General features: G+C 54.0%; 2 protein-coding genes across 2 annotated transcripts; both read right to left on the bottom strand.

Annotated features, from left to right (window-relative positions):
- Positions 1-4,359: 4,359 nt before the first annotated feature.
- LOC102444154 (olfactory receptor 52B2-like) lies at positions 4,360-5,307 on the bottom strand. Its single transcript, XM_075934211.2, has one exon. The coding sequence runs from the start codon at positions 5,305-5,307 to the stop codon at positions 4,360-4,362; it is 948 nt and encodes a 315-aa protein (XP_075790326.2).
- A 14,537-nt stretch (positions 5,308-19,844) lies between these two features.
- Positions 19,845-20,810, bottom strand: LOC102443919 (olfactory receptor 52B2-like). Its single transcript, XM_006129878.3, has one exon. The coding sequence runs from the start codon at positions 20,808-20,810 to the stop codon at positions 19,845-19,847; it is 966 nt and encodes a 321-aa protein (XP_006129940.3).
- Between the last annotated feature and the right edge of the window lie 5,527 nt (positions 20,811-26,337).

Raw genomic sequence — 26,337 nt, 5'->3', positions numbered from 1 at the left:
GGAGGGAGGTTAACTCCATCTGTGTCTATTCCGCAGGCTGAGCAGGGCTGCAGCTGCGACTCCTGCCAGAGGGTGGGGAAGGCCCAAGATAGGAGTACAGCTGCTTTGAGACCCCTACCCATCATAGAGGAGCCTTTCCAGAAGGTGGTGATGGATATAGCGGGACCCTTCAGCGGAGCGACCCAGGCGGGGAAGAAATACATCCTGGTGGAGGTGAATTTCGCCACCCGCTACCCCGAGGCCGTGGCCCTGCCCTCCATCGAGGCAGACACGGTGGCAGACGCGCTGCTGACTATTTTCAGCAGGGTGGGTTTCCCCAGGAGGTCCTCACGGACCAGGGATCCAACTTCATGTCGGCCCTGCTCCGGTGCTTGTGGGAGACGTGCGGGGTCCAGCACACCTGGGCCTCGGCGTATCACCCCCAGACCAACAGGTTGGTGGAGAGATTCAACGGGACTCTGAAGCAGATGCTAATGACCTTTATGCACAAACACCCGCAGGACTGGGACAAGTACCTACCCCACCTGCTGTTTGGGTACAGGGAGGTGCCCCAGGAGTCCATGGGGTTCTCGCCGTTCAAGCTGATATAGGGGAGGTGTGTGAGGAGACCCCTGGACTTATTGAGAGATGAGTGGGAGGGGAAGACCACCCCGGAGGGTTCTGGGAAAGACTTGCCGAGCTCATGGGCCTGGCCAGAGAGAACCTGAGCAGGGCCCAGAGGACGCAGAAGGTCTGGTACGACCGCAATGCACCGGCCCGCACCTACGCTACCAGGGAGCAAGTGATGGTCCTAATCCCCGTGTGGAAGAACAAGCTGCAAGCCGCCTAGGACGGCCCCATCTAGGTTGCTAAGCAGCTGAACGAGGTGAACTACGTGGTAGAGCTGACGGGCCGGACGCGTGGCCAGTGGTGTACCACGTGAACATGAGGAAGCCGTACTGGGGCAGGGAGAACTTGGTGCTGGTCGTGTGCAAACCCTGGGAGAAGCAGGGGGAGGACCCCCTGGTAGGTCTGTTCCTTGGGGCAGGGACAGACTCTTTGCCCCAGAAGCTGGGGGTGGGCTTCAGGGGACGGATCACACAGTAACTGCCCCGGTCTGCTCATTCCCTGGGATGCACCTGCCATTGGCCGCTGTCAGAGGACAGGGTGCTGGGCCGCAGGGAATTGGTCTGGCTCAGTGTCACACACGCCAAGAAAGGGTCGAGCGCCCTCTGGAAAAATGACCCAAATTGACCCTTTAGGGACATGCTGGCAGAGTGATTCTCTGACACCCTCTGTGGGGAGACTCCAGGACAGAGACGAGCCCCACAAAGCGTAAAACGTTTCCTTTCGCTCGGCTTTGCTGGGCAAATTCTGCCCCTCGCTGGTCAGTCGGTTCCAGACAAGTCCCCTCAGGCCAGAAATGCCACGTATTCCATTTTTCCCAAATCCACCGACGTGTTATTCCCCGGTCTCTCCTGCACCTTGGGCAGTATCACAGAGGCGGCTGATGCCACCCTGGGATACTTAGACCCGCTGCTCATTGTGGGTCAGGAATGTGGAGCTACGAGAGCCGCCAGTGCCAGGGGCCGGACAGCTCAGGGCACTGATGTATGGGCGCTGAGGGACTATGGTGCCCCTGGTATTAACCTGCCAGAGAAATCCACAATTGGCCTCATGCGTCTTAACTCTCTGTTTGACCGATCTGGAGCTGCTCTTCCTCTCCTCACACGAGAACCAAGGCCAGGCAAGGAAAGCAAAAGGTACAAATCAAAACCAACAATGGAATGGCTTTCCCACACAGCACATTGCCAACCTGTGGAACTCACTGTTGCAGGATGTTTGTGAGGCCAAGAAATTAGCAAGATTCAAAAAGGGACATTTATTTGGGTATAACATAGAGCTGGAGTTAATAACTGAGGTGCCCTTTATGTTAACCTGAAAGGTGACTGGCTTCCTTTTCCTTAGTTATCTGTTAGGCCTTGTATTTAGCTGTGACTCTCAAAGGACCTTCCCCAGACCAGAAGATGGACCCATCTGTAAGGAATTAAAATGTGGGATGGAGTGTGGGGTGTCAAGGCCAGAGATTGGGGGGTAGGGAGCTAAGGCAGGGGGCACTGGGCATTGTGGGGGGTCAGGAGTTAGGGTTGGAGCATGGGGGGGCTCAGAGCATGGGTAAGGGTGTGGGAGGTGCAAGAGTCAAGATTGGGAGAGTGTGGGTGGTGAAGGAGTGAGGGCTGAGGGATGTGAGGAGGATTTCAGGGCAGGGAATTGGGGTGCAGTAGTTGGGGTGGGGATGTGAGGAAGGGTTCAAGGCAGGGAATTGAGGTGCAGTAGTCGGGGTGGGGGTGTGAGGAGGGGTTCAAGGCAGGGAATTGGGGTGCAATAGTAAGGGGTGGGGGTGTGAGGAGGGGTTCAAGGCAGGGAATTGGGGTACACACATTAGGGGTTGGGTGTGAGGAGGGGCTCAGAACAATGGGTTTGAGGTGTGGGAGGTGAAGGAATGAGGTTTGGGGTGTGAGGTGTACATGAGTCAGGATTGGGGATGTGAGCAGGGGCTCAGGGTAGAGAATTGGGGTGCAGAAGTCAGGGGTGCGGTTGTGAGGGGGGTTCAGGGGGGGAATTGGGGTGCAGAAGTCAGGGGTGCGGTTGTGAGGGGGTTCAGGGCAGGGAATTGGGGTGCAGAAGTCAGGGGTGCGGTTGTGAGGGGGTTCAGGGCGGGGAATTGGGGTGCAGAAGTCAGGGGTGCGGTTCTGAGGGGGGTTCAGGGCGGGGAATTGGGGTGCAGAAGTCAGGGGTGCGATTGTGAGGGGGTTCAGGGCAGGGAATTGGGGTGCAGAAGTTAGGGGTGTGGTTGTGAGGGGGTTCAGGGCAGGGAATTGGAGTGCATAAGTCAGGGGTGCGGTTGTGAGGGGGTTCAGGGTGGGGAATTGGGGTGCAGAAGTCAGGGGTGCAGTTGTGAGGGGAGTTCAGGACAGGGAATTGGGGTGCAGAAGTCAGGGGTGCGGTTGTGAGGGGGTTCAGGGTGGGGAATTGGGGTGCAGAAGTCAGGGGTGCGGTTGTGAGGGGGTTCAGGGTGGGGAATTGGGGTGCATAAGTCAGGGGTGCAGTTGTGAGGGGAGTTCAGGGCAGGGAATTGGGGTGCAGAAGTCAGGGGTGCGGTTGTGAGGGGGGTTCAGGGTGAGGAATTGGGGTGCAGAAGTCAGGGGTGCAGTTGTGAGGGGAGTTCAGGGCAGGGAATTGGAGTGTAGAAGTCAGGGGTGCGGTTGTGAGGGGGGTTCAGGGCGGGGAATTGGGGTGTAGAAGTCAGGGGTGCGGTTGTGAGGGGGGTTCAGGGTGGGGAATTGGGGTGCAGAAGTCAGGGGTGCGGTTGTGAGGGGGGTTCAGGGTGGGGAATTGGGGTGCAGAAGTCAGGGGTGCGGTTGTGAGGGGAGTTCAGGGCAGGGAATTGGGGTGCAGAAGTCAGGGGTGTGGTTGTGAGGGGGGTTCAGGGCGGGGAATTGGGGTGCAGAAGTCAGGGGTGCGGTTGTGAGGGGGTTCAGGGTGGGGAATTGGGGTGCATAAGTCAGGGGTGCAGTTGTGAGAGGGGTTCAGGGTGGGGAATTGGGGTGCATAAGTCAGGGGTGCGGTTGTGAGGGGGGTTCAGGGTGGGGAATTGGGTGCAGAAGTCAGGGGTGCGGTTGTGAGGGGAGTTCAGGGCAGGGAATTGGGGTGCAGAAGTCAGGGGTGCGGTTGTGAGGGGGTTCAGGGTGGGGAATTGGGGTGCAGTACTGAGTGGTGGGGGTGCAGGGAGCTGAGGATGTGGGAGCTCAGGGCAGAGATGTGTGTGTGTCAATGTGCAGGAGTCAGGGCAGGGGACGGAGGTGAAGAGGGGTTCAGGGGAGGGACCTGGGAACTTGGGCCTGGGGCAGTCCCAGACCAGGGTGGTGCAAGGCCCCAGATGGCCCCTTTCTCCAGCCCAGCTGCCGGCTGTCCAGTGCAAACCCCAGCTGCCCAGCTGGGCGAGCACCCACCTCCCCGTGCAGGGGGGCACCCCAGCCTGCGAGCTCCCAGCCAGAGCTGCACCAGGGCGTCTCTTCGCCTCTGTGCCCTGCGCCCCGTCTGTTCTCCCTGCCGTGGCTGCTCCCCTTCCACGGAGAAGTGGACTCCCCCGGGCAGGCTGAGTTTGTGGGGCGCGCGTTACGGTAGCCATCCCAGTGCCAGGGGAGAACAGAGACAGGATGCGGAGCCAATCACTTTTATTGCCCCGACTTCTGTGGGAGACCGAGACCAGCTTTCCAATTCACACAGTGGCGACCCCGTTACCAGGCCCCTCTGGGACACCCGGCTTTCCTCTCCACACCCGAGGCATTTTCTCCTGCCTCCTCTAGCTCAGCAGTTTTAGCTCTTGTGCCGGTAAAACCATCTGATCACCCGTCTCAGGATCTCTTTTGTTGTCACCCCGTAAATGATGGGGTTTAGCATGGGGGGGAGGAGCACGTGGCTGTTGGCCAGGAGGTTGAGGATGTAACCGGGGATGATGGTCCCATATTGCTTTGTGAAATAGGACAAGAAAGATGAGGTGTAGAACATCAGGATGACACAGACGTGGGAGCCGCAGGTGCGCAGAGCTTTGAGCCGGGTGCCCTTGGATGGGAGATGGAAGACGGCCCCGAGGATCAGCACATAAGACAGAGCGATGAGCAAAGCATCTAAGCCAAATGCTAAAGAAGCCGTGGCGATGCCGTACCAGAAGTTGGGTGTAATGTCATTGCAGGCCAGCCGAGCCATGGCCCATTCCTGGCAGTAGGTGTGAGGCAGGAGGTTGGATCTGCAGAACTTCAGCCGTTTCAGGAGAAAGATGTAAGGAAAAAAGACGCCGACACTCCTTGTGAGAACCGCCAGCCCGATCTTCCCGATCACAGGCTTGGTGAGCAGGGTGGTGTACCTCAGGGGGTCGCAGATGGCAACGTACCGATCAAACGCCATGGCCAGCAGGATGCCCGACTCGGAGGTAATACTGATATAGATGAAGAACATCTGGGTGAGGCAGGCAGCAAAAGAAATTTCCCCTGCACCGAACCAGAACAAGGCCAGCATCTTGGGCACTGTACTTGTTGACAACAGCAGATCAGCAGCAGCCAGCATGGAGAGGAAAAGGTACATGGGCTCATGGAGGCTTCGTTCTGTCGCTATGATGAACAGGAGGAGAGAGTTCCCCAGAAGCGCCACAATGTACATCAGAAAGAAGGGGACGGCGAGCCAGACTCGAGACTCCTCCGTACCGGGGAAGCCGGTCAGGATGAAGGTTTCAGGTATAAAAACGCTGTGATTGTCGGCTGGCATCATGCACCGTCCCTTGGAGTTTCTATTCCGTTTTCAGCAGCTAACAGCAGAAGAGAAAATCAGTGAGACCTGGAGGGGCAGCCGGGACTGGACTGTGTTTGGGGACCGACTCAGAGACCCCAGCAAACCTCCCTGGTGTGAGCAGCCTGTCGGGTGGGACCCTGGACCAGACTCACTCTCCTGCTACAGAACATCCCCCCCCACCAGGAGGAGATGGGGGGGGCTCTGGCCCTGGGGTAAGAAGGGGGCTCTCCTGGTGTTGGTGTCACAGCAGAATCTCCAGCTGCTCCTTGCACCCAAAGCAGCCGCACGGCACCTGCCCACAGGCAGCCACTCTGACATGCTGCACTGGGTGCAAGGGCCTGGACATCCGCCTCCCCTCTTCCCCCACCGACCCTCCTGCTGCTGGGTTTCTGCTGCATCCTCTGCCCTCTGGGAGCTCCGGCCTGTGCTGGGTTTGGTTGGGATCAGAGACCCTGACTCTGAACCACCTCCCAGATCTCTGTTAGCCTCTTGCGTTCGCTGGCTCTGGGAGTCAGTCGGAGCAGCCCCGCGGCTGGCTCCTCGTGCCCTGACCCCCGTGTCACACTCACGCCTGTGGAGTCACCCCCTGGTGATACGGGTGTGAGAGCAAAACCCCTTTGACTGGCAGCCCCCTGCTGGCTCCCGCAGGCGCTGGGGGCTTGGCCTCACGCTCACTCCAGCATCCATGAGTAAACTCCCATCACTCCCATACTTGATGGCTGCATCTAGACTGGCCAGTTTTTCCACAAAAGCATCGGCTTTTCCAGAAAAACTTGCCAGTTGTCTACACTGGCCGCTTGAATGTCCGCAAGAGCACTCACTTCCTACTGTCTGAAATCAGTGCTTCTTGCGGAAATGCTATGCTGCTCCCGTTCGGGCAAAAGCCCTCTTGCTCAAATGCTTTTGCGCAAGAGGGCCAGTGTAGACAACGCGGAATTGTTTTGCGCAAAAAAGCCCCGATGGCGAAAATGGCGATCGGCACTTTCTTGTGCAAAACTGCGTCTAGATTGGCACGGACACTTTTCCGCAAAAAAAAAAGTGCTTTTGCGGAAAAGCGTCCGTGCCAATCTAGACGCTCTTTTCCGCAAATGCTTTTAACGGAAATCTTTTCCATTAAAGCATTTGTGGAAAATCATGCCAGTCTAGACGTAGCCAATAGGTGTTGGGAGGTGCCTCTTTTCGTCTGCTCATGGTGTTGGAGCTGTGTTTCCTCTGTCCTGTAGGGTAAGAGACAAGAGTCACTAGAAGCTGAAATCAGGATGGGGTGGATGGACGGAAGTGGAAGAGGAAGACAATGGATGGTAACGGGATAGCCAGCAGGGTAGCGTGGAAGCAGGGCGAGAGGCCGGTATAGTCAGAGCAGTGAGCAGGCGGATGGCAAGTGACCAGCCAACTAGATAAGATGCTTCTTTACCTCCTGTCTCCAGCTGTGACCCCGGGAAAGTTCTAGTCTTTTTTTTCATCCTCTGATTTACCAGTTCAGTGCAGTGCCGTTTGCTATATTTTCCTTCTGTGCCCGTCTATGTCCCGCTCTGACAGGCCCCAAGGTAGCTCCCGGTTTAAGTTGAACAGGAGCCTGGTTCTAATCACATGGTGGCCGTCACACTTCAGCGGACCCAGGTTCCAATTTTAATTTTGCCAGGACCAGCTTTTCCCATTTCTCTCCCCCTTCTCCAGGCACGGCGTAGCTCCCTGCAGCCTGCTCCTGCCGCAAATGTTTGGATCAGGGGATGGACATTTATTTTCTGGCAGTTCTCAAAACTGTTTCCAACGTTTTATTCTGTCTTGGCGTTTGGTGTTTGTGCAAGGGGAGCAGGAGCATCCCAGGACTCTGCCCCTTCCGCCTCTTTCAGTTGCTTCCCTGTTCCTGTTCCTTGCCCTGCCATTTCTGTGCCATGTTGTGTTAACCATTTCACAGCCGGGGTTGTCGTTTGCAACACTCTATAGCACAAGGCTGCAGGCTCTGCCCCAGCCTTATAAATTCCATGACATGATGCTTCCCCACTGTTTATATTTTAAATTTTATATCCACCTCTTCTGCACCACATAACAGTGTTTCACCCACTGACCCATCATAAGAACATAAGAACGGCCGTACTGGGTCAGACCAAAGGTCCATCCAGCCTGGTACCCTGTCTGCCGACAGTGGCCAATGCAGGGTGTCCCAGAGGGCGTGTATCGAACAGGGAATGATCAAGCGATCTCTCTCCTGCCATCCATCTCCACCCTCTGACAAACAGAGGCTGGGGACACCATTCCTTACCCATCCTGGCTAATAGCCATTGATGGACTTAACCTCCATGAATCTATCTAGTTCTCTTTTAAACCCTGTTGTAGTCCTAGCCTTCACAGCCTCCTCAGGCAAGGAGTTCCACAGGTTAACTATGCGATGTGTGAAGAAGAACTTCCTTTTATTTGTTTTAAACCTATTGCACATTAACCTGCTGCCCCTAGTTCTTATGTTATGGGAACAAGTAAATAGCTTTTCCTTATTCGCTTTCTCCACACCACTCATGATTTTATAGACCTCTATCCCCCCTTAGGGTATGTCTACACTACAGCACTAATTCGAACAAAGCTAATTCGAACTAGTGCATCTAGACCGAAAAACTAGTTCAAATTAGCATTTTGCTAATTCTAACTAGCATGTCCAAACTGAGTGGACCCTGAACCAAGGTTAAGGCTGGCCAGAAGCAGTGCCGGCAGGGCATCAGAGGAGGACTTAGAGCGTGGAGATGCTGTCTCAGGCTAGCCGAGGGCTGTGCTTAAAGGGTCCCGACCCCCACCCCAGACAGACAGTTCTCAGGGGTGCCCCGCTTGCAAAGCAGTCCTGGCTTGGATTGCCCGGACTACCCACACTGGGCACATCACAGCACTCGGCCATCAGCCCGGCTGCACTTGCCGCAGGCTGCCATCCGGGGAGAGGGGGCAATTGGGGGGCTGCAGGAGAGCTTCCACCCCCAGAAGCCCGCAGAGCCAGCCCAGTCCTCCCCATCGGGGGCTCGTGCCCCATTTCTCCCTCACCTCCTTCCACTTACCCTTCCCTAGCCCCCCTTCCTGATGTACAAAATAAAGATAACGTGTGTTCAAAAATAGAATCTCTCTTTATTGAACAAAACTGGGGGAGACTGGGAAAAGGAGGTGGGAGAGGGGAAGAGAGAGGCTGGGAGAGGGGAGGGCAACTAACATAATCAGGGGTTGGGAACAGGTCCCATATAAAGAGAGGCTAAAGAGACTGGGACTTTTCAGCTTAGAAAAGAGGAGACGGAGGGGGGACAGGATAGAGGTCTCTAAAAGCAGGAGTTGGGTGGAGAGGGTGCATACAGAAAAGTTCTCCATTAGTTCCCATAATAGAAGGACTAGAGGACACCAAAGGAAAGGAATGGGTAGCAGGCTTCAAACTAGTAACAGAAAGTTGTTCTTCACAAAGCAAAGAGTCAACCTGTGGAACTCCTTGCTGCAGGAGGCTGTGAAGGCTAGAACTAGAACAGAGTTTAAAGGGAAGTGAGATCAAGTCATGGAGGTTGGGTCCATGGAGTAGTCTTAGCCAGGGGGTAGGAGTGGTGTCCCTGCCCAAAGTTTGTGGAAGGCTGGAGAGGGATGGCACAAGAGGAATGGCTTGGTTACTGTCTTCGGTCCATCCCCTCCAGGGTCCCTAAGGTTGGCCACTGTCGGCAGACAGGCTACTGGGCTAGATGGACCTTTGGTCTGACCCAGGACGGCCATTGTAAGCTCAGGGCTCAGGGTCTGGGCTCTCACTGGACCCCCTTGATTCTCTTGCACACCTGCTCCTGGGTGGCCAGGCTGGCAGCTCTCCTGCTCTAGCCGGCCACTTTCCTGTGCCTAGTGCGGAGGTCGTGGACGAGGAGTAACGGTAGTTCGAACTAGGAAGCCTAGTTCGACCTACCTAGTTCGTGCCCCGTGTAGCCGCGCGGCACAGGGTTCGAACGAGTGGGGATTTAAAAATGGCGGAGCCCCGCTTATGAAAATGAAGCCCGGGAAATTCAAATCCCAGGCTTCTTTTGCAATTGCGGTATGCCTACATTACTCTCCTATTTCGAATCAGGAGGGTAGTGTAGACATACCCTGGGTGACGTAGTGTGGGTACCTTGCTGGTTGCTGGGTTTGGGCTGTGGGTGACCCCCACTGGTTACTGTCTGGACCACGGCCCAGCAGAGTAGCTGATGGGACAGGGAGGTACCTGTCTGACTGGTTACCTCCCAGGGAGAGGAACAAAGGAAGGTGAAATGCCGCCCTGGCTGGGGGGCAGGGCTGAAAGGGATGGTTAGTTAGTTTCTGTCTGGGATCATGGAGGAGGCAGCCTAGGGAAGGGGCTGGGATTTAGGGGCCCAGGATCCCCCATCTCAAGGGGGGCTGAGACATTCTAGGCCTGCCCTGTAACCAGATAGCATCTGTGCTGTGCTGTATCCTGGAGAAGCAATAAACTCCCTCTATTCTACTGGCTGGTGGAGTCTGTCCGTGCCACTACGGGGGTGCAGGAGTCGGGGGAACCCCAATGCATCGTCACACTCTATCAATACACTCTGCTCTAAGAGACGTCTCTGTCCAATCCACGTGCTCCTCCGCACCAATCGGCTTTCCCCCGTCTCTTAGTTTAAAAACTGCTCTGTGAATTTGTTAATGTTAACTGCCCGCAGTCTGGTTCCAATTTGGTTTAGGTGGAGCCCATCCTTCCTGTATAGGCTCCCCCTCTCCCAAAAGTTTCCCCATTTCCTTATAAAGCTAAACGCTCCTCCCTACACCATCGTCTCATCCATACAGTGAGACTCTGAAGCTCTGCCTGCCTACCCGGCCCTGCGCGTGGAACTGGAAGCATTTCTGAGAACACCACCATAGAGGCCCTGGATTTTATTCTCTTTCCTAGCAACCTAAATTTGGCCTCCAGGACGTCTCTGCTACCCTTCCCTATGTCCTTGGTATCTACATGAACCACGACCACGGGCTCCTCCCCAGCACTACACATAAGTCTATCTAGATGCCTCGAGAGATCCGCATCCTTCGCACCAGGCAGGCAAGTGACCATGAGGTTCTCCCGGTCATCACAAACCCAGCTATCTATATTTCTAATGATCGAATATCCCATTCCTTGGCAGTATTTGGTCCTGCCATGAGGGCAGGGGACTGGACTCTATGACCTCCCGAGGTCCCTTCCAGTCCTAGTGTTCTAGGATTCTATGATTCCTAACACCTGCCTTTTCCCACTGACTGGAGTTCCCTCCCCCGGAGAGGTAACCTCAGTGCGAGAGGTACCCCAACATCTGGAAGGAGGGTCCCAACTATGGGAAGGTTTCCCTCTGCTCCCATTGACTGCTCTCCTTCCCGGAGCCTTTCATCCTCCTTAACAGCACAGGGGCTGTCTGACCGGAGGTGGGACAGTTCTTCAGTGTCCCGGAAAGCATCATCTACGTACCTCTCTGCCTCCCTCAGCTCCTCCAGTTCAGCCACCCTGGCCTCCAAAGCCCAGACGCGGTCTCTCAAGGCAGGAGCTCCTTGCACCGAATGCACACATACGCCACCCACCCACAGGGCAGGTAATCATACATGCTACACTGAGTGTAATAAACAGGCTAGCCCCCACTCTGCTGCTGAGCTTCTGTCTGCTTTCTCTCCTACAGCTACCTAGGTTATTGAGAGGGTCTCTAGTTCTATCAGTAAGTTTTGATTAAAACTTTTAAACTGAGCTGTAAAGTATGGCAAGTGTGCCTCGGCCCCTTCCCAACTCCCTCTCAAAACTCCCCGTTTGCGGCCCCTGTTCTGCTCCCCCAGGGCGATGGGGGACACCTGCCCATGAAGGAGAAGGTGGGAAGGCCGCAGGGAGAGGCCTGGATCACGGGCGCTGGTGTCAGGGGCCTGGCAGGAGGCCTGGCCAAAGCAGGGTCCAAACATGGCGAATACGAGGCAGAACCAGGCCAGGGCAGGAAAGGGGCGGCTGTTGCCAACACGCCCATGGCGAAGGGGTGCTGGGCACAGAGTCTCACACACACACATCGCTGTGGGGCGGGAGCAGAGCGTCTTGCTACCCGCACGTTCCCCACCGAGCCCAGGGACAGACCGACCCGCCGAGAGACACGGGCAGGGCGGGAGGGACGGGTAGAGATGTCCAACAGGCACCAGGCCCCGGGCAGCTCCTGGCTCCCTCAGAGGGGCAGCGTGTAGCTGGGCCTCTGCCTCATGGACAGTAGCCCCGGCCGGGCGCCTGCCGACCCTGCCAGACCCTGAGAGCCCTGGGCGGTTTGCTCCAGGTCTCCTGGGCCGGCTGGGGGTGCAGAGCGGGGGCAGCACAGAGAGACCAGCCCCGCCGCCAAACATCACTCAGCATCTCGCCCTGCGAGCCACTGACCTACCCGCGCTGGAGAACTACCCCTGTGGGCACAGAGCGTCTGCAGTCACCCACCTCGGCCCTGCAGCTGCACCAAGCCTGCCAGGCCAGCCCTGCCCGTCGCCTGCCATGGAGCATTGCAGCGGCAGGAGGGGCAGGTCGGTCACAAGCAGCCCCTGCTCCCAGCCCCACAGCCAGCGCCCCCCCCGACTCCTGTGGGCGAGGGTCAGTGTCACCCGCACCCGCGGCCTGACACTGCCCCTCCACACCGGGCCAGGGGCGTTTGCTCAGGGCCAGGGGCTGCCGTGCTGCCCTGCAGTGCGAGGGAGGCATCCCCGTTCCAGCCAACCCCCCTTCCCACATTTCCTAGGGGCCAGGGGTTTCCAGCCGCCCCGGGGCAGATCCCTGCCCTCCCCAGGACTCACCAGGCTCCTGCCCCGGCCGGGATGAGCGATCGCTGCCTGGACACAGGGAGCTGCAGGGATGGGGAAGCCGCACTGCGCAGGGCTGAGGGACAGGGGTGTTTATACAACAGCCCTGGGAATCCCAGCGGGGGCTCGGAGCCAGCAGGGAGCCCCCGGGACCTGGCCTCTGAGACTGACTCAGGTGGAAAACGACAGCATCGAATTAACCCTTTCCCTTCCTTTCCGCTTTGGACCATTATTTAGAAATTTCATTGTGGGACTAAGGCCTCAGGCAGAGAGTTCACTGTTGAGTGCAAAGAACTCTCCCCTCACAATTCATGTGTGCACAGGCAGCTCCTAGATCTTTGAGATCCATCCCAATTGCTAACGCAGGTCCTAGGGGTCGGGAAGGACCTGGCCAGCCAGGGATGCTCTGCCCAGCTCGGCTGCCCAGCCCGGCTCCAACCCAAGGGCATCGGTGCAAAACGTCAGGGACACCAGCCGGCCCCACTGGGAGGCCCCTGACAGCAGAGGCCCTGCCCTGCCTGCCGGCGCAGACAAGAGGCCGTGCCAGGGGCACGCAGAGAGGGGAGGGAGCTCTCCATTCTGCCCACACCCACCAACGTGCGTGTTATTCCCAGCGCCGTGGGCAGCACTGCAGAGAGGACTGGCGCCCCCCTGGGAAAGTGGGTGATCGTTGTGGGGCAGGGACCGGGAGCTGTGCTCAGTACACCAGTTCATGGGGACTGAGAGACTGTGGTGCCCCTGCTGTTGTTCTACAAGTGGACAGAGCTGGCTACTTCTCTTCAGCCTTGTATTTACCTGGAACTAAGTCGATGTCTCGTCCCATTTTATAGATGAGGAAACTGAGGCATGAGGAGGTGACTTGACTTGCCCAGGGTTATCCAGCAGGGCAGTAGCAGAGTTTGGGGATAGGACTCAGACCCCCCCGAATCCTAGTCCCCATTCACAGCATGTGCATTTCATCCAGGGTCTGCATCTCCCAGCCATGGGGACCCTTTCTTCCCGGGCCACAGAGTGGGACTGGGGGAGTGGAAGGATCAGTTTTCTCCTGTCTGTTTGTGACCTACAGCTGGAGCAGCAGGCAGCTAAGCCAAAGCTGCTGCATGACAGGGTAAGTACACAATATCCAGGGCTTCCCCCTTGTCCACATGTTTGCTGACCCTATCAAAGAACTCTAATAGATTAGTAAGGCAGGATTTCTCGTTACGGAAACCATGTTCACTTTCCCCAAATAATTTATGATCATCTATGTGTCAGACAATAGTATTTTTAACTCTAATTTCAACTAATTTGCCTGGTACTGAGGATAGACTACCCCATCCATAATTGCCAGGATCACCTCTAGAGCCCTTTTTATATACAGGCAGTCCCCGGGTTACGTACAAGATAGGGACTGTAGGTTTGTTCTTAAGTTGAATTTGTATGTAAGTCGGAACTGGTACATATTGTAGGGGAAACTCTAGCCAAACATTTCTCCAGAGCTCAGTTTTATTCTCCCACACCTCACTTCCCTCAGTCCTTTATTCTCAAGCTGAGGTGTCTGCTGAGAAAAGCCGCTCCGTGTCTCCCTGGTCTGCTGGGGGAGGGGGGCGCTAGCTTTGCGTGTCCCTGGTCTGCTGGGGGGGGGGGCGCTAGCTTCGCGTCTCCCTGGTCTGCTGGGGGGGGGCGCTAGCTTCGCGTCTCCCTGGTCTGCTGGGGGGGGGCGCTAGCTTCCCGTCTCCCTGGTCTGCTGGGGGGGGGCGCTAGCTTCGCGTCTCCCTGGTCTGCTGGGGGGGGCTCTAGCTTCGCGTCTCCCTGGTCTGCTGGGGGGGGCGCTAGCTTCGCGTCTCCCTGGTCTGCTGGGGGGGGGGCGCTAGCTTCGCGTCTCCCTGGTCTGCTGGGGGGGGGGGCGCTAGCTTCGCGTCTCCCTGGTCTGCTGGGAGGGGCGCTAGCTTCGCGTCTCCCTGGTCTGCTGGGGGGGGGGGCGCTAGCTTCGCGTCTCCCTGGTCTGCTGGGGGGGGCGCTAGCTTCGCGTCTCCCTGGTCTGCTGGGGGGGGGCGCTAGCTTCGCGTCTCCCTGGTCTGCTGGGGGGGGCTCTAGCTTCGCGTCTCCCTGGTCTGCTGGGGGAGGGGGGCGCTAGCTTCGCATCTCCCTGGTCTGCTGGGGGGGGCGCTAGCTTCGCGTCTCCCTGGTCTGCTGGGGGGGGCGCTAGCTTCGCGTCTCCCTGGTCTGCTGGGGGGGGTGCTAGCTTCGCGTCTCCCTGGTCTGCTGGGGGGAATCAGCTAGTGCGGGGTTGCCTCACCCCATTTGTAAGTAGGGATCCGATGTAAGTCGGATCCATGTAACCCGGGGTACGTCTACACTACAGCGCTAGTTCGAACTAACTTTCTAGTGTAGACATACCCCCGGGGACTGCCTGTATTGGCGTTCCTAATTGCAGCCCTATCAATGATACCAGCCTACACACAGCAGGCTCCAATTCAGTAACTCGGCACCTTTCCAAAACATCTCCCAGAAATAATCTTGCGTCAGTCCATTGATTAATGAAAATATTATCATCACATTCCTCTGAAGAACAATGGGGTGCATTCTCACAACCACCCAATAATTGGACTTTGGGGGTTACCGTGGGACTTTCACTCTCTGCACTGCTTTGGTTCAGAAGGCTAATGTTGGGGGGCGTAAGGGTTAAATGAGGGGTCTTGGTAGTTGCAACGATGGTGATTGGGCACAGCATCCTGCTTCTGTTGGCTTTGCTCAGGACAGAGGCAACTTTTCATGAATGCTCTGTGTGCTATCAGCGCAATCGTCTTTACTCCCTTATCCATCCCCATTCGCCCTGAAATAATCAGTCCGGGTCACTGCTCCTGTCCCTCTTGTAAGTGGCTATTTGATCTGAGGAAGTGGGTCTGGCCCACGAAAGCTCATCATCTAATAAACCATCTTGTTAGTCTTTAAAGTGCTACATTGTCCTGCATTTTGCTTCAGCTACCCCAGACTAACACGGCTACATTTCTATCACTGATGTGAGGAGTGTGTGATGTGAGAACTGCCGACATCAACTAAAACGCTGTTAACTGTTAACAGGGGCGGTTATGGTTCTGTATTATATGGGTGTTCCCATTACTAAATTAGGGCTTAAAGGGTGATGTAATTGGTAAGTAAATTTACATACTAATCAGGATCAAAAGGTGTACCTGAGGTGAATTTGTTGCTCGCTCACATCCCAGGCTGGGCAGGTCTGAGGCAGAACGAGTAGCTGCAATAAAGGTGCCCTTTTACCCCATCCACCTCTGGGTAACCTGTTCTTTTCTAACAACGAATAGATTCTTCACATCATTTCTGAAATGGATAGAATATGTCCTACATTACTCCAGAAAGCCTTGGTACTCCTCCACTGGGAATACTGGGTCCAGGGCTGGTTGTTCCATCCCTAAAATCATATATTGTAACTGGGAAAGGTTCAGAGAAGGGCAACAAAGATGATGAAGGGTGTGGAACGGCTTCTGTATGAGGAGAGACTTCAAAGATTCCCACTGTTCAGGTTAGGAGAGAAATAGCTGAGACAGAATCTAATAGAGATCTGAGAATTGTAGAGCCGACAGAGCCTTGTCGTCAGCAGGTGTGTTTGAACCTGGGGCCGACTGCCTTTTAGCTAAAGCTGCAGAGCAGACCTCATTCTCCCTTTTTAAGTGGTCTCTATGCCTCTGGGTTATACAATCATGAATGGTGTGAGAAAACGGATAGCCAAATGTGATTCCCTTTTTGATCCAACACAAAACCTGGGGTTGCATGAGGTAATTATTGGGCAGCTTATTTAGTATAAAAAAGAGGATGCAGGTGGTTTTCATGCAACACACCGCTAACCTGTGGAACTCATTGCCAGGGGATATTGTGATGGACACAAATCCAACTAGGTTATAAAAAGAACTCGATAAATGGATAACTGGGATGAAAAAAGAAGTAGGTAAGATGATGGAGAATAGGTCTGTGTATGCTGTCCCCTGCTCTGACATTTTAAGTGCACAAGGTGGGGTCTGATGAAGACTTTAAAACACCCTGTCACTACAGGCTTCTGCTTAAAAGCTCTCCAAGATCACGTATCCTTGATCTTGAACTGGTGTCGCTGCCACTACCCAATTGCAAAAACCCCTTTGGGAGCCCAGAAAACATATTAGGGGATTCCTGTGGAGTACCCACAAGCCCTTTAACTCTCCCTCTGGAGAGAGCTTAAAAAACCTGTAACTTCTTAATAACAGACTGTGCAATGTTTGGCATGTGCACACAGAAGCTCCTGCCTTCTAGGGCACAGGAATCAAATCATGGTCTTAAAATATGAATTTTATTAAGAAAACAAAGAAGACGTACTTGGTAAAGCATTACTTGGCTGCTCGGTGTTACAGGGCAACTCAAAAAAGAACAATTAAAAACACAGGAAATTGCTTCCCTGGGATTCAGATTAAAGGTTACAGCATATGGGGAAAAAGTGGAGCTGTGGGGGGGGGGGGGGGGGGGAGTCACATATGCTCAGCACAGAGAAATTCCACAAACCCAAATATAAAGAAAATAACCTGATTGCACCTGGCTAAACATTCCCTGCTCTACTCACATCTCTGTTGTTCCAAGGGTTAGTTCTTCCTTGGGCATGGATATTGCTGGATATTTCCAGCCTTGTTCCTGGCTTAATTCATGACCTCCAGCCCTGCTCTGGCCACACACAGCCTGCAGCAGGAAGGCCTCTGCTTCCCATTCAGAAACTCACACTCTGCTTCCATTGGCTCTCCTGGCTCCTGCATTCCCTGCTTCCTAAACATTCAGGGAGATGCTCTAAGACCCACTGTCTGCAGTTTAACCCTTAGCGGCAATTGAGTTGGCTGAACGGCTGCGATGTCCAGACAGGGAAGTACCGCTCCCATCCATGACAAGGTCCATCAGGTGATCCAGCCTCATGTTCTCAGTATCCCCCCAAACCCTGAATGCCAGAAGCCAGGAGGGGAGGGGAGGGGATGGATCACCCCACAGCTGCCCTGTTCTGTTCACTCCCCTGTATCTGTGGCACAGGCTGCTGCTGGAGACAGGAGCTGGGATGAGATGAACCATTGGTCTGACCCAGCTCAGCCCGTTCTCGGTGCTCCTGGGACATTTCGTCTCCCCAGGGGCAGGGCCGGGAGTGCGGATAAAAGGGAAAACCGAACGGTGAAATGAACCTCCAAGGCCCTACAGGAATCAGCCCGTTCCCCTCACTGGCGAAACATCCCTCTGGCGCAGCACAAACGTGGCTCTCTCCCAGAGACGCTGCTCCTCCCCCTCTCCCACTGTCGGGGGGAGCCAAGAGCACGGGCCAGTGAGCCCCTCCCCTGCCGCCACAGCAGGGTGCCCCTGAACTCTCCCCCATCCCGGCACCCCCAGGGAGCTACCTGTGTGGGGCAGAGAGCGAGAGCAGCCTGGCTCAGCCGGGGCCAGCCCTGCCACAGGAGCCCTAAGGCAGCCACCGGCAGCGACCAGGGGCCACAGGCCAGGGCTACGGAGTGGGGGGCTGAGCCCGGCCAGGCAGTGACCCTGGGAAGGATTTAGGAGTTTCCACAGCTCAGTGGCAGGTGCTTTGGCCACACACAGGGACTGGGCTCAGCACAGGGGGAGGGGGTGACGTTCCAGGGCCTGTGTCATTCAGCTCAAACCGGGGTCCCATCTGGCCTTAATGTCCGTGAATCTCTGGGTTTGTTGGCGGGGGGGAGCTGGGTTGCCCCAGCTACATCTACCTGTGGAGAGTCTCCAGCTCCAGGAGGCCTGTGATGGCACAGACAAAGCCACCCCCTCTTATAGCGCTGTCTCCTGAGGAGACGTAGGCTACATCTAGACTGCAGGCTTCTCCCAGAAGAAGTTTTTTCCGGAAGTGATCTTCTGAAATAACTACTTCCGAAAGGAGCGTCCACACTGCCAAAGCACATCAAAAAAGCGATCTGTTTTTTCGACAGATAGTGCTCCAACTTAATGGACGCTCTCTCGCATGTCAGCTGTGATTACTATGGACGGAGTGGCCGCCAGGGCACCTGTGCTTTTCCCTCTTTCCTCTTCTTGTGAAAGAACTCCCTCTTCTCCGTCCACACACGTCCGAAAGAGCTCTTTTGGAAAAAGGCTTCTTCCTCGTAGAAGGAGGCTTACCAATGTCGGAAAAAACCCCTCTGTTCTTTCGATTATTTTTCAAAAGAGTGCGATGGCAGTGTGACCGATAAGTGAAGTTTTTCAAAAAATCCCTCTGGCGTGCAGACATGCCGGCTACGTCTACACTGGCACCCTTTTCCAGAAATGCTTAGAACCGTTTTCCGTTATAAGTATTTCCGGAAAAAGAGCGTCTACATTGGCAGGATGCTTTTCTGGAAAAGCCCTTTTTCCGGAAAAGCGTCCATGGCCAATGTAGATGTGCTTTTCCAGAAAAAAAGCCCCGATCGTCATTTTGACGATCGGGGCTTTTTTCCAGAAAAGACTACTGGGCTGTCTACACTGCCCCTTTTCCGGAACAGTTTTTCTGGAAAAGGACTTTTGCCCGAGTGGGAGCAGCATAGTTTTTCTGGAAAAACACTGACAATTTTACAGTAGATCGTCAGTGCTTTTCCGGAAATTCAAGGGTCCAATGTAGACAGCTCGCAGATTATTCCGGAAAAGCGTCTGCTTTTCTGGAATAAGTGGCCCAGTGTAGACACAGCCGCCCTGAGGGAACTGAGCAGGAAAGGAACTCCCCCAAAGGACACGGCGAGTCTGTGACAAAAGCTGAACCCGGATCCCTCTCTCCCACACTGCAATCAAGTGCACCTCCCATTGGCTCAATACCTGGCCACTTTTGTTGCTGCTTTTTGTTGTCCTTTTGGTTTCAGCTCCAATGCAGCGTCTCAGAGAGGAGGTGTGCACACCGTGCTCTCTCTCGTGGAGATTTTTGTCTCTCCTTTTTCTTCCTTTATTTCCCCCTCCCGCCCTTCAACTTAGAACAAAAATCCTTCAGTCTGGTTGACTTGTGTGGAAATGCAAATTGTTGGTGAAGCTATTTCAGCCTTAGGATGTAAGTGAGAGAGGGTGGCTGAGGAAACACCTGTTACTGCACCATTTGCTGTTCAAGCTAACACAGTGGGGCTATGTCTAGACTGCAGGCTTCTTTCGAAAGAGGCTCTTTCGAAAGCATCTTTCGAAAGAGCCTCTTTCGAAAGATCGCGTCTAGACTGCAGGAGGATCTTTCGAAAGAGAAATCCGCTTTTTCGAAAGAGAGCACCCAGCGAGTCTGGATGCTCTCTTTCGAAGACGGCCTATTTACATTGAAGAACGCCTTCTTTCGAAAGAGGAACTTTCGAAAGAAGGCGTTCTTCCTCGTAAATTGAGGTTTACTGCCATCGAAAGAAAAGCCGCGTTCTTTCGAAATAATTTCGAAAGAACGCGGCTTGAGTCTGGACGCAGGGGAAGTTTTTTCGGGAAAAGGCTACTTTTCCCGAAAAAAACCCTGAGTCTGGACACGGCTTGGGAGTCCACAGTGAGTAGATATAATACTAGATATAGTAGATATTGGTATATATGGTTGTGACTGTTTTCTTCCATTATTTGATCTGAGGAAGTGGGTCTGGCCCACGAAAGCTCATCACCTAATAAACCATCTTGTTAGTCTTTAAAGTGCTACATTGTCCTGCATTTTGCTTCAGCTACCCCAGACTAACACGGCTACATTTCTATCACTAGATATAATACAGTTCAAATGAAAACTTGGCTTTAATGTTCTGTTGCTTCCTTTAGCTCTGCAGGAAGCTTTTGCTGCACCACGGATTAAACACCTTGATTAAACATTTCAGGATCTTGTTTGTGGTCACCCCATAAATGACAGGGTTTAGCATGGGGGGAACGAGCACATGGCTGTTGGCCAGAAGATTGAGAATAGAACCGGGGACAATGTGCCCAAATTCGTGTGCGAAATAGGAGAACAAAGATGAGATGTAGAATATCAGGATGACACAGACGTGGGAGCTACAGGTGTGCAGAGCCCTGAGCCGGGCGTCCTTAACGGGCAGTCGGAAGACGGCCTGGAGGATCAGCATGTAAGACACAGAAATGAGCACAGCATCCAAGCCAATTGCTAAAATAGCCACAGCTACACCATACCAGAAATTGACTGTGACATCGTCACAGGCCAGCCGGGCGATGGCCCATTCCTGGCAGTAGGTGTGAGGCAGGAGGTTGGTTGTGCAAAATTTCAGCCGTTTCAGGAGAAAGACGTAAGGAAAAAAGACGCCGACGCTCCTTGTGAGAACCGCCAGCCCGATCTTCCCGATCACAGGCTTGGTGAGCAGGGTGGTGTATCTCAGGGGGTTGCAGATGGCAACGTACCGATCAAACGCCATGGCCAGCAGGATGCCCGACTCGGCGGTAAGACTGACATGCATGAAGAACATCTGGGTGAGGCAGGCAGCAAAAGAAATTTCCCCTGCCTTGAACCAGAACACGGCCAGCATCTTGGGCACTGTACTCGTTGACAACAGCAGATCAGCAGTGGCCAGCATGGAGAGGAAAAGGTACATGGGCTCATGGAGGCTTCGTTCTGTCGCTATGATGAACAGGAGGAGAGAGTTCCCCAGAAGCGCCGCAACGTACATCAGACAGAAGGGGATGGCGAGCCAGACCTGAGACTCCTCCGTACCGGGGATGCCAGTCAGGATGAAGGTGGCAGGGCCCAAAACGCTGTGATTGTCGGCTGGCATCATGCACCATCCCTTGGAGCTTCTATTCGGGTTCTAGAAACTAACAACAGAAGAGAAAATCAGTGAGACCTGGAGGGGCAGCCGGGACTGGACTGTGTTTGGGGACAGAATCAGAGACACCAGCAAATATTCATTGTGTGACAGCAGCCTGTCGGGTGGGACCATGGACGAGACTCACTCTCCTGCTACAGAACATCCCCACCCCCCCAGGAGGAGATGGGGGGGGCTCTGGCCCTGGGGTAAGCAGGGGGCTCTCCTGGTGTTGGTGTCACAGCAGAATCTCCAGCTGCTCCTTGCACCCAGAGCAGCCGCACGCCACCTGCCCACAGGCAGCCACTCTGACCTGCTGCACTGGGTGCAAGAGCCTGGACAGTCCCCCCTCTGCGACTGGGCTCTTGTGCATCCTCTTTTGTCTGTCTTAGCACAGAAGTTGAATTGTGCAGATTAGTCCACACAATACAGTGATTTTGTTTTCCGTGTCTCTTGTTCCCTCTAGCCCAACTGAATGCAGACATTAGCTCGGTTGTTAGCAATGGAATTCGTACCAAATCTTTTATAAAAACCAACTCTACATTTGCAAGCGTTGCACAGACATTCATCTTCATTATTGTCTACTTCTCCGTTGTACGAAGTGAGATGATTTACTGCTTAATGCTCGCCGTTGTCTGTGAGCAGATGCATTGCTGTCTCCTGATGAGCACTCTGCTTTAGCAAGCATGACTAGCGTAGCTTTTACCGGGCTTTTCAGAGTTATTTTCACATGACCCCAACATTTTAACTCTTTTAGAAGCACCAGGTTTCACAACCACAACTTCCTTTGTACATCGCATAAGAGAAAAGTGCAGAATAATGAAACCCAACTGCATTTACAAGGTGTATTGGAGAAAAAAAGGAAGGGTGTCGAGGGGGTGGTAGAGAGAGCCAGAGCGAGGAGAAGTGGATGAAGTATGGACCCAGGAGAGATGAACTCTAGACTGTTATCTTATGGCACAGGCTGTGCCAGAGAGTCCAGCCAACTGAGAAAGACCAGGCGGGAAATCTGAACCAGTCTGTGGAAATATTTGAGGAAGGAGTCTCAGCAGGGTCACCTTGTTAGTCCGTCTCTGCAAAACCAGTGAGGGGTCCTGTGGCACCTTAACGAATAACCGATTCATTTGGGCATCAGCATTGGTGGTTAAAAGCCACCTTGTAAGATGCTCTGGCGTGGAAATGGCAGAAGCTGGGAGATACAGATGTGCTACGGGTCCAGCACCCTTGGCAATAGGGTCAGTACTGAAACAGAATGTCCCGAACCAGGGGAGGTCTAGCACAGGCATGTCAGACTGGCGTTTGGAGGACCTCAAGCAGCCCGATCGAAATTTTTTGCAGCCCGCCAGAACGCTTTTATAAAAGAATGAAGTATTGAATGAAGAGACGCCCATGGCGAAGGGGTGCTGGGCACAGAGCGCTCACACACACAGACATCACTGTAGGGCGGGAGCAGAGCGTCTTGCTACCCGCACATTCCCCACTGAGCCCAGGGACAGGCCGACCCACCGAGAGACACGGGCAGGGCGGGAGTGACGGGCAGAGATATCCCACAGGCACCAGGCCCCGGACCGCTCCCAGCTCCCTCAGAGGGGCAGTGTGTAGCTAGGCCTCTGCCTCATGGACAGTAGCCCTGGTCAGGCGCCGTCGTACCCTGACAGACCCTGAGCTCCCTGGGCGGTTTGCTCCAGGTCTCCTGGGCCGGCTGGGGGTGCAGAGCGGGGGCAGCACAGAGAGAGCCCCACCCCGGCCACCGAACATCACTCAGCATCTCGCCCCGCGCACCACTGACCTACCCCAGCCAGAGAGCTACCCCTTTGGGCACAGAGCATCTGCAGTTACTCACCTAAGCCATACGGCTGCACCAACCTGCCAGCCCAGCCCTGCCCGTCGCCTGCCACAGAGAATTGCAGCGGCAGGAGGGGAGCATCAGTCACAATCAGCCCCTCCTCCCAGCCCCACAGCCAGCGCCCCCCTGACTCCTGTGGGTGAGGGTCAGTGTCACCCGGTGCCTGCGGCCTGACACTGCCCCTCCGCGCCGGGCCAGGGGCGTTTGCTCAGGGCCAGGGGCTGCCGTGCTGCCCTGCAGTGCGAGGGAGGCAGCCCCGTTCCAGCCAACCCCCCTTCCCACATTTCCTAGGGGCCAGGGGTTTCCAGCTGCCCCGGGGCAGATCCCTGCCCTGCCCAGGACTCACCAGGCTCCTGCCCCGGCCGGGATGAGCGATCGCTGCCTGGACACAGGGAGCTGCAGGGCTGGGGAAGCCGCACTGCGCAGGGCTGAGGGACAGGGGTGTTTATACAGCAGCCCTGGGAATCCCAGCGGGGGCTCGGAGCCAGCAGGGAGCCCCCGGGACCTGGCCTCTGAGACTGACTCAGGTGGGAAACAGCAGCCGAGAATTAACCCTTTCCCCTCCCTGGCTGTGTCTGAGCCTCTCTCCTTTTGTAGGTTACTTAGAAAGGCCCTTGTGATACTGAAACACCTGACAAAATGTGTCCTGTCCTTAGCAAAAAAACTCGCAGCTGAGAACTGAGAAACTCTCTACACCTCACACAAGTCTAATGGACTGTTTACCCATCCAATATCGAATGTACATTGTGTGCAAACAGAATCAGAGAGTCCTAGAACTGGCAGGGACCTCAAGAGGTCATTGAGTCCACTTCCCTGCCGTCTCGGCAGGACCAAGCACTACAGACCATCCCTGATAGATGTCTGTCCAAGCTGCTCTAAATATCTCCAGAGATGGGGATTCCACAGCTTCCCGGGGCAATTTATTCCAGTGTTTCACCACCCTGACAGTTGAGAACCACTGCCCTAGGGCATGGGCGGCCAGTATCGTTGGCCAGGGAAGTCACAGCCTGATATTACACCATTGTAATGTAATTTATATGGATAGAGGATTTAATTCCCCGCTTCTCTGCTAATGGTGGCTGCTCCTTCCTTCTGTCTGCAGAGGAAGGCCTTTGGCTTTAGGTCCTACGCTATGGCTACAGAAAAAGGCCGTATCCTCACACTTAGGCCGTGTCCAGACTCAGGGGGTTTTTCGGGAAAAGTAGCCTTTTCCCGAAAAAACTTCCCCTGCGTCCAGACTCAAGCCGCGTTCTTTCGAAATTATTTCGAAAGAACGCGGCTTTTCTTTCGATGGCGGTAAACCTCGTTTCACGAGGAAGAACGCCTTCCTTCGAAAGTTCCTCTTTCGAAAGAAGGCGTTCTTCAATGTAAATAGGCCGTCTTCGAAAGAGAGCATCCAGACTCGCTGGGTGCTCTCTTTCGAAAAAGCGGATTGCTCTTTCAAAAGATCCGCCTGCAGTCTAGACGCGATCTTTCGAAAGAGGCTCTTTCGAAAGATGCTTTCGAAAGAGCCTCTTTCGAAAGAAGCCTGCAGTCTAGACATAGCCCTACAGTTCTGTTCAGTATCTTGAAAAACTTCCTACCTGTCACAGTGGTTAAAGTCTGGAATAATTTCCTAGGGGGTTGTGGAATCTCCATCACTGGAGATAGGTAAGAGCGGGTTGGACAGACACCTGTCAGGGATGGTCAGATGGTGCTTGGTCCTGCCGTAAGGGCAAGGACTGGAGTTGATGACCTCTCGAGGCCCCTTCCAGTTCTAGTGTTCTATGATATTCATCGATGATTTAGACAATGGCGTAGACTGCTCACTTGTAAAGTTTGTGGAACGTACCAAGCTGACGGGGGTTGGCAGTGCTTGGGAGGACAGGGTCATAATTGAAAATGATCTGGATAAATTGGAGAAATGGTCTGAAGTAAATAGGATGAAATTCAACAAGCCACTACTCAGGGAGGAACACTCAGTCGCACACGTACAACATGGGAAATGGCTGCCCAGGGAGGAGAACAGCAGAAAGGGATCTGGGGTCACAGTTTACAAAAGCAGGGGGCAGGGGACTGGGCTTGGTGACCTCTCGAGGTCCCTTCCAGTTCTCATGTCCTATGATTCTATGAAAAACGAAATACAGAACAGTCTCGTTTATCCGACATTCCGTTTTATCCAACATTCCGTTGTATCCGACAGGACAGGGACACTTCACGCCACAATGGCCTTGCTTTCCTCTTCCCGTTTCCCTTTTTTAGGGCTGAGTGGGAGCTCTGGTTGTCCAATCTGCAGCACCCTCGTGTGGCTGAAGAATTCGCCATGGGAAAAGTCATTTTTTTCCTGTTCTCGGGAAAGCTTTGAGCGCCTTGCCCTGCGTCATGGCTCAGGCAATCCCCGCACAGCTTCGGAAAATCATCGCTGGGGCATGTGGAGTGGCGCAGGGCGAGGGCTGATGGGGAGAAATACAAGGGATGGTCAAGATGATAGATTCAGGAGGCTTAGAACTGGACCCTGCAAGGTATTACAAAGGGCAACATTATAAAATTAAAAGAATTTTCCGTATTATCTGACATTTCTGCTATCCGACCATCCTCCGGTCCATTTAGGTCGGATAATCAATACTCTACTGTGTGAGTCAACTGTGTGACACAATTGCAAGAAGAACAGACATCTTTCTGGGGTGTATGAGCAGGAGTGTTGTAAGTAAGACACAAGAAGTGATTCTTCCCCTCTGCTCTGCGCTGATCAGGTCTCACTGGCTACGTCTAGATTGCATCCCTCTGTCGAGACAGAGGGACGCAAATCAAGCATGTCGAAATTGCTAATGAAGCAGGGATTTAAATATCCCGTACTTCATTAGCATAAACATGGCTGCCTCTTTTTTCCAAAACGGGGCTTTTTTGAAAACAAAAAACAAAAAAACCAGCAGTCTAGACGCGGATCTGTCAAAAATAAACCCTTTTTCGACAGATCCTGTATTCCTCAAAAAATGAGTTTTACAGGATCTGTCGAAAAAGGGTTTATTTTCAACAGCTCCGCATCTAGACTTCCGTTTTTTTTTTCCAAAAAGCTCCGTTTTGAAAAAAAGTGGTGATCATGTTTATGCTAATGAAGGGCGGGATATTTAAATCTTTGCTTCGTTAGCAATTTCGACATGCCTAATCTACATCTCTCTGTCAATAGAGAGGTGTAGTCCAGACACAGCCACCTAGAGTACTGTGCTCAGTTCTGGGCGCCACATTCCAGGAAAGATGTGGAAAAACTGGAAAAAGTGCAGAGAAGAGCAACACAAATAGGACCTATCTAGGAAGACTGAAAAAAAAAAAAAAGGTTTGTTTAGATTAGAAAAGGGAGACTGAGAAGGGACATGATGACAGATGTCTGGTACTAGAAGAAAAGGGAGAAAAATTCTTACCAATCTCTGGTGACTGACCAAGCAGCAAGGGAAGTTTAGGTTGGACATTAGGAAACACTTCCTGCCTCTCAGGGTGGTTAACAACGAGAATCAATTGCCTAGAGAGGCTGTGGAATCCCGGTCATTCTGCAGGGCAGGTCGGACAAACACCTGTCAGGAATGGACTCGGTAGCACTGAGTCCTGCTGTGAATGCAGAGCACTGGATTAGGTGACCTGTTGAGGCCTGTACTTCTGCCCATTTTACAGATGAGAAAA

The sequence above is a fragment of the Pelodiscus sinensis genome, chromosome 1 (genome assembly GCF_052426305.1).
Source record: "Pelodiscus sinensis isolate ZL-2025 chromosome 1, ASM5242630v1, whole genome shotgun sequence".
Taxonomy (NCBI): Eukaryota; Metazoa; Chordata; order Testudines; family Trionychidae; genus Pelodiscus; species Pelodiscus sinensis.
Note: the sequence above shows the minus strand (reverse complement) of the source record. Positions and strands in the feature narration are given on the sequence as shown.